This window comes from Ipomoea triloba, chromosome 11 (assembly GCF_003576645.1).
Source record: "Ipomoea triloba cultivar NCNSP0323 chromosome 11, ASM357664v1".
NCBI classification, from domain to species: Eukaryota; Viridiplantae; Streptophyta; class Magnoliopsida; order Solanales; family Convolvulaceae; genus Ipomoea; species Ipomoea triloba.
In genome coordinates this window covers 17,389,612-17,397,252 of record NC_044926.1, presented here as the reverse complement: position 1 = coordinate 17,397,252, position 7,641 = coordinate 17,389,612, and the positions used below count along the sequence as shown (strand labels likewise).

Sequence of the window (7,641 nt, the reverse complement as noted above, 5' to 3'; positions counted from 1 at the left end):
CATCTCGTGAAGATATTACAGATAATCTTCATCATAGTCTTTTATACGAGGCTGACTTTGTCGTGGAGGAGAGTTCATTGGCCTTAGGTCCTGGTCAAGCCATTGATCAGATAAGTCCCGAGCCGGAGCATGCGACTCATCAGTTGGGGGTATGAGTCCAGAGGAGTAAAAACCCGAAACTGAGAAAGTGGGTTGTTGCGAAGTATCGTCCGAATCTTATATTTCTACCGGAAGGTTAGATGTGTCATCTTCAAGAGGGTTGGCCCCTTGATTTTCTCAGCTTGTTCAATTTCTCTTCTCCAGCCTTTTTCATCAGGCGGAAGGAAAATCTCTTATTGATCGGCTTGTCGTCGGAGCATGTTTTCTTTCACTTCCCTTTATCCATACTTGCAAAATAGAAAATGACACAAGAAAGAAGGAGGTAGGGAAACATCCTTCCTCCTTAGACGTGATCTATTTATAGAGGAGTTTGAGGAGTTCTGATTAGTTACTTTGAGCTTGATAAAACCATTCAATACACAAAACTCCAAAAACGCTTTGATCTTATCTCGATGAGTATCCGTGACCTCTGAAATTTATGATCTCATTTATTGCTTTACGCAATAAATATGATGAAACGTCTCTTCAGATCATAAAGCTCCGTCCTTTAACTCATCTCTATCATCCCGAGTTCATGCCGAAGTATGGAGAATCTTCACTCGTTGAGTGGTTTCGTAAGAATATCAGCAAGCTGGTCATCAGTATTAACATACTCCACTTTGATATCCTTTTTCTCGACATGATCTCTAATGAAATGGTAGTTAATATCAATGTGCTTAGTCCTCGAGTGAAGCACTGGATTATGAGTAATTGCAATAGCACTTGTGTTATCACACAAAATGCTAACTTCTCGTGCTGACACTCCATAATCCTTGAGTTGTTGTATCATCTAGAGTATTTGGGCACAACAGCTCCGGACTGCTATGTACTCGCCCTCAGCAGTACTCGTGGCAATTGAGTTCTGCTTTTTGCTAAACCATGAGACAAGCCTTCCCCCTAAGAATTGACATGTCCCAGAAGTACTCTTTCTATCAATTTTACATCCGGCAAAGTCCGCATCTGAATATTCGACTAGATCGAATGATCCATTCCTTGGGTACCAAAGTCCAATACTTTGCATCCCCTTGAGATATCTTAATATCTTTTTGGCTGCACTTAGATGACTTTCCTTGAGATTGGCTTGAAAGCGAGCACATACTCCGGCAAAAGATATATCTGGTCTACTGGCCGTTAAATATAACAAAGAGCCAATAATTCCTCGATATTTAGTCTGATCAACTTCCTTTCCTTCGTTGTCAATATCCATTCTCAACGAAGTGTTCCGAGGACTTCCCATCAACTCCAAATTTCTTGATGAGGTCTTTGGTTTATTTGGCTTGATTAATAAATATACCTTCTTGTTCTTGCTTGACTTGTAGACTGAGAAAGTAATTAAGTTCTCCCATCATGCTCATCTCAAATTTTCCTTGCATGAGTTTAGAGAACTTCTCACATAGATTCGGATCAGTACTGCCAAATATGATATCATCCACATATATTTGGACTAGTAGAATATGATCTCCATCCTTGATTCTGAACAGTGTCTTATCTACTTGTCCCTTCGTGAAACCACAATTGATGAGAAAACAAGATAAAGTATCATACCAAGCCCTCAGCGCTTGTTTCAATCCGTACAATGCCTTTCTTAGCTTGTATCCGCTCCTATCTCATAAATAAAACCATGTGGTTGCTCCACATAGACTTCATCTTCCAAGAGTCCATTCAAGAACGCACTCTTGAAATCCATTTGAAATACCTTGAAGTCTTTAAAAGCTGCATAGTCTAGAAATATTCTGATTGCTTCAAGTCTTGCCACTGGTGCAAAGGTTTCGTCAAAATCAATACCTTCTTCTTGACAGTATCCCTTGGCAACAAGTCGAGCTTTGTTCTTAACAATGACTCCTTGTTCATTCATCTTGTTTCTGAAAACCCATTTTGTCCCAATGACATTTTGATGAGTTGGTCAAGGAACTAACTCCCATACATTGTTCCTTTCGAATTGATGTAACTCATCTTGCATAGCAATGACCCAATCCGAGTCATTTAATGCTTCGTCTACCGTCTTGGGTTCGATTTGAGATATAAAACATGCCATCATGCATTCTCGCATATGTTGGTCCCAAGGGGATGGGGTACAAGTCTAGAGGGGGGGGGGTGAATAGACTTGTATAAGATTTTGCAAATCTTTTCGACCTCTCGTGTGTATTGAACTTAGGATGTTTAGGTTCGATACCTCACGAGGTGAAGACAAAGTTTTATGCGCAGCGGAAATGTTATCCCCTTTTAGTTAGCACGAGTTTGAGTTAGTTCGAGAGGTGCGTTTATATGCAGTGCAATCGAGAGGTTAGCGAGAGATAAAAACAGTAAGTAAATGCAAGAGAGATTTTTAAGTGGTTCGGCCAACCCGCCTACGTCCACTCTTCTTCCAGAAACTCCCTGGAAGGATTGCACTAAAAACTTCCCTTTTTAGTACAATATCGAGCGCTTGAGCTTTGATCACGAAGCCCGCCTCAAGCCTCAGGTTTTTCGCCCCGCTTCTTGTTACTCCACCTCTCGAGCACTTGACCTTTGATCACCAAGCCCGCGTCAAGCCTCAGGATCTTCACAAGACAGCTCCCAGGTTACTCCGCCTCTCCAAGGTCTTTCTCCCCGCTTCCAGCTACTCCACCTCTCGAGCACTTGACCTTTGATCACCAAGCCCGCGTCAAGCCTCAGGTTTCTTTCACTCGGACAGCTGCCAGGTTACTCCACCTCTCTTGCTTAATCCAAAGCAAGGTGTTTTTGGTTGTCACAGTTGAATGTAACAGACTCCAATCTGACCACAAGCTATCGTTGAATCAACTTCGATGTAGAGCAGCTTTGGTCACCTTCTGGATGTATAACAGTTTAGCTTTGTAACTCTCTTCGAACACTAAGATGTGTTCTCTCGCTGTATTGAATATCAGGATGATATTCCAAGTTAAGCACTTTGCACTGGAACGTTTTTATCAGACACCTCTTGTTAACCTCTTGACCTCTTTCACAACCCCCGTTTCTTCTGTGTCTTTACGTCCTTATATATGAGAGTAGAAGAATAGTTCCGTTGGAGGGAAAACTATTCCGTTTGAAATTGGTCTCCCACGCCGAACATGGGTCTTTGCACAATTTCAGCATTTTTCATGGAGTAGTGGTCTTGTAACTTGAGCCTTTTGTTTTGTAGTGAATATTCCATATTCCACTTTCTTGAGTTCATGCTTCACTTGCTTCTTTTGGATAAAGTTACTCTTTTTATGTTCCCATCATTCCTTGTTTGGGGAATCTGACCACTTCAGGATTGGTGCACTTCTTGACCGTTTGTGGTGGAGGTCTGACGTGTCATCCACTTCCGTCCATTTTGAAACCTCCCGCTCAGCACCTCTTCAATATTTTATCTCCATGATATTCTTCTTCTCCAAACTTAGAGTATTTTATCTGCACATGTTGACTAACATTCAGCCTCTTGGAGAAGTGCCGGTTTATCGAGACCATAAAAGATGTCTCGACCACTTGATGTTTCAATCCCATGTATCGAGAGGTCTATCTCTCGAATATTCTTTACGTCTCGAACTCGATAGGTATATCGAGAGGTCCTTACCTCTCGAACTTGGCTTGTGTCTCGAGACTTAGTTGATGTCTCGTAGACCCTTATTCCTCCAGAGTTGTCTCGTGCCTGCTTCTGATCTATCTGTTTGCTTACAACACGAAAACTTCTAAGTTGTTCAAACAAGTTTACCTTAAGCTTAAATATTTCCCGAGTTGAGCTCAAATTACCCGGTTGTATTTTCGCTCTTAGTTTACTTATCGAACTTACATTGTTTTGCCTATGTATCGAGACTTGGGGATTCTTACTTAACAGTTGGTATCATCAAAACCTATTACATGATGTTCCTAACAATTTCCCCCTTTTTGATGATGCCAACACTTATACTTACTTATATGGCTGATTTGAAAAAGAAAAAGCATTGATTTTATTTTCAGCGCATATGGTAAGTTTGACAACTGATCTACTAAAGCAAGAATAACCAAACTCACGCAACACCCCAACAAAAGATATATATATTATCATAACAGGAGTGTTTTACAGGGCTTTAGCAGAAAAGAGAGAAGATAAAGAACAACATCAAATTCGAATGCATGTAGACATCGAGAGCTTACTGCTTATTCGCTTTCCTCTTCTCGTTTATGGCTGCTCGTGTCTTGTGGAGGTCTTCAAAGTTCACCTGCTCTAGATATTCGTTTGATATATCCAGGTGAAGGTAATTGACAAAGGCTTCACCTATGAAGTTGCCTTCAATCACCCCATCTCTCCACCATTCGATGCATTCCGGAAGAGTGAGACCGCTATGAAGAGCTAAGTCAGTTTTGGTAAGAAGACTTACTATGATTCCATGAAGATATTCGTTTGAGTCTTCTTTGGTCCCTGCCTTGTAGCTCTGTAGGAGTAGCTTGTCTCTCTTCTCTTTGGCTGTTTGTTGTTCTTGTTTCTTTCTTCTGATTTCCTTGTCTTCTTCTCTTCTTTCTCCTATTTCCAGTGAACGCTGGATCCTTAACATATCTGCTCTTTCAGCTTCCTCCATTTGTTTTCTTGTTGACTTTGGAACTTTTGGAGGAGGAGGAGGTCCAGCTGGTTCACTTGCCGCCCTCTTCTTGCTGGTTGAAGTCCCTCCCTGAGTCTTCTTTTCCCCCTTGTTGGCATCATAGCGGAGTGAAAGTAAGGAGGACAAACCGTCGAAGAGTACATGGATTTGGNAACTTTTGGAGGAGGAGGAGGTCCAGCTGGTTCACTTGCCGCCCTCTTCTTGCTGGTTGAAGTCCCTCCCTGAGTCTTCTTTTCCCCCTTGTTGGCATCATAGCGGAGGGAAAGTAAGGAGGACAAACCGTCGAAGAGTACATGGATTTGGGCAGGCATTTGGTGCGACAGGTCAGTGAGTATGGTTTGCATCACATCCTGTCGAAGTTCACTTGAGCGTTGGTGGGCTTGAAGTTCTGCTCGTAACTCGGCGAATTCAGTTCGCATCCTTTCAGTCTCTGCTCGAGCTACCGCAGCCTCATCCGCAGCCCTTTGTGCTGCATTCGCAGCCCACACTGCTTGTTCGAGAAGTTCTTCGTGATTGGCTTGGGAGTCACCGGAGCCAGTCACAGGTATTGCAGCGTTTCGAACAATAGCAAGTACATGCTCAAGTTGAGCTGCAGCGTTTCGAACAATAGCAAGTACATGCTCAAGTTGAGCCATCCTCTGAGATTGATCAGCCATGAATTGACGCACTTCGCCAATGAAAGCTCGTCCGACCTGTTGATCAAAGTCAGAAGAAGAAGGAGAAGAAGATTGAGTGGTACCTCTAGTCGGAGGGGACTTGGGTGCTTCCAGATTTCCACCCATGACTTGCATTCGTGATTCCACCTCTCGACTGACTTCCTGAGGTTCAGCAGGGACACTGGGATCAGAGCTCGAAGGTAGCTCCATATCAGGTGCTTCCCGGTTTCCACCTGAGGGATGGATCACTTCTTGCTCTTCACCTCTCGAACCTGGAGCCTCAGCTTCAGCTGCTGGTAAGGTAGGATTGGCCAAGGTGGGAGTCTCTGCATCAGATGCTTCCCGGTTTCCATCTGATTGAGGTTCCCCCTCAACACTACCTCTCGAACCAGTGCTGGGAACGTGATCATCTACTGGAGGAGTTGATTCATCGGCAGGTGCTTCCCGGTTTCCACCTTCTTGAACCTCAACTCTCGAACCAGCAGGGTTCTCCTCATTCTGCTCTTGTTGCTCACTTGTTTGCACTTCAGTATGCTCTGGTGAATCTGGAATATCTATTATCTCAGGAGCAACTGGTGCACTCCACCTTTCCCTATTAACCATATCGATGGGAAAGCCTGGGAGTTGGAGCAACAAAATTTCACCCTCTCGAACTGTCTGAGCTTCATCTGTTGCATTCGAGGGTGTGGACTCAGGTGGTGGCAGTAGTAAGACAGAGTTAGGTGCCACCTCATGTGCTTCAGAGGTCTCGGATTCACCTCTCGAAGCTACCTGGTCTTCTAGAGCAGATTCACTCACTTGGGACAAGGGGATTGCTGCAGTTGGAGTAGGAGTGTCAGCATCATCTCGAGCAACCCCAGAGGTCTCTCCTGGACCTCTCGTGTGTTCTACACTTTGTCCCAAGGATATTGCTGTGGCAAGCCTGATATCCTCTCGAAATTGAGCATCTAGTTCAGGATCTTCTTTAGGCTCGGCTTCATCTTCTTGTGCATCAACAGCTATGCCCTTTCCTTTGTCAGATCGACCAAGATTACTCCTGATTACTTGCATCTCATGGGCACGGTTTTGAAGCTCGTCGGCTGGGATTTCAGTGAGATCTAACCAGTTTAGTGCAAATCGTTCCTCAGCCTCCATCTCTGCTGCTCTTGAGATCAATTGATCAAAGGGACCTGTTCTCCAGTTGATCCAGCGAAGTACTCTGGAGAAGTCGTCCAAACTCGATACATTCTCAACACTTTGATTCAATCGAGATGTGATTTCAGCATTCAGCTCATCAGGGTCAGCAGGTAGGATTTCTGTTGCTGATGCACACTCCACAGCTTGTTCAGTTATCTCTCGAACAACCGAGAGATCATGTGTCAACCCATCATTCAGAAAGGCTTGCACTGGGTTCCTGACCACAGTGCTCTGACCATCAGCAGCCACCACACAGTCTAGATCTTCAGCTGCTGGAATATCTACCTCTCGAACCACCTGTCGTGGTTCCTCAACAATACCCTGTACTGGATCACTGATCCCAGTACCTTCAACTTCTCGAGCCTCCTCTTGAGGCAAACCAACAGATTCATCAACATCCTCAGCACCATCAACAGCAAGTATATCAACACTTAAAGTTCCTGACAGGGACTTGGTAGGGGGCACTCTCTCAACCTCAGTGGCCAGTGTAGCCTGAGGTTCCCCCTGGGCTTGTGCCCTGTCCTCAAATGGTACTTGTATAACGGACGGTGTCACCTCTCGAACCTGGGTGACAGCAGCAGTCTTGGTCCTCTTGGCCTTCCTTTTCAATTCAACCCTCTTGACTAGGGTGTCCAAAAGCTCGTCATCAGAGCGCTTCTCCTTAGCTGGGGCTTTCCTTTTGCCCCTTCCCTTAGGCTTTGAGGGTGAAGATGCATCCTTAGCACCTTTTGCCTTAGCTTGAGGTTTCGTTCTACCCATATAGGTATTCCGATGAACCTCTCGCCCTTCCCTCAGTTCGAAGCCCTTCAGTCTCAATAGAAATTGAACAACAAAGCCAAAACCAACCTTTTTGTAGATTGTCAGGTCGAAGTTGGAAACTGAGCTCTGCACTTGGTGTTTGAGGCAGTCGAAGATGATGTGAGCCCAGTCCAACTTGTTGTTGTTCCAGATGGCGTGGAGGATTTTCAGAGTGTCCAGATTGACTTCGTCTGTTCCGGACACCTTGCCGAGGATGAATTTTATGATGAGCTCGGCGGCTAGGGCAAACCTCTCCTTCAAATGAAATCTGCGGAGGGCAGAGGATGCTCTGGGTGGTGCAGTCTCCAATCGGATTT

General features: G+C 44.6%; 1 protein-coding gene across 1 annotated transcript; it reads right to left on the bottom strand.

The window, feature by feature from the left end:
* Positions 1–694: 694 nt before the first annotated feature.
* LOC115996007 (secreted RxLR effector protein 161-like) lies at positions 695–1,345 on the bottom strand. The gene is made up of 2 exons (XM_031235150.1): positions 949–1,345; positions 695–834 (listed from the first exon to the last, which is right to left on the bottom strand). The coding sequence occupies exons 1-2, from the start codon at positions 1,343–1,345 to the stop codon at positions 695–697; spliced, it is 537 nt and encodes a 178-aa protein (XP_031091010.1).
* Positions 1,346–7,641: the final 6,296 nt, after the last annotated feature.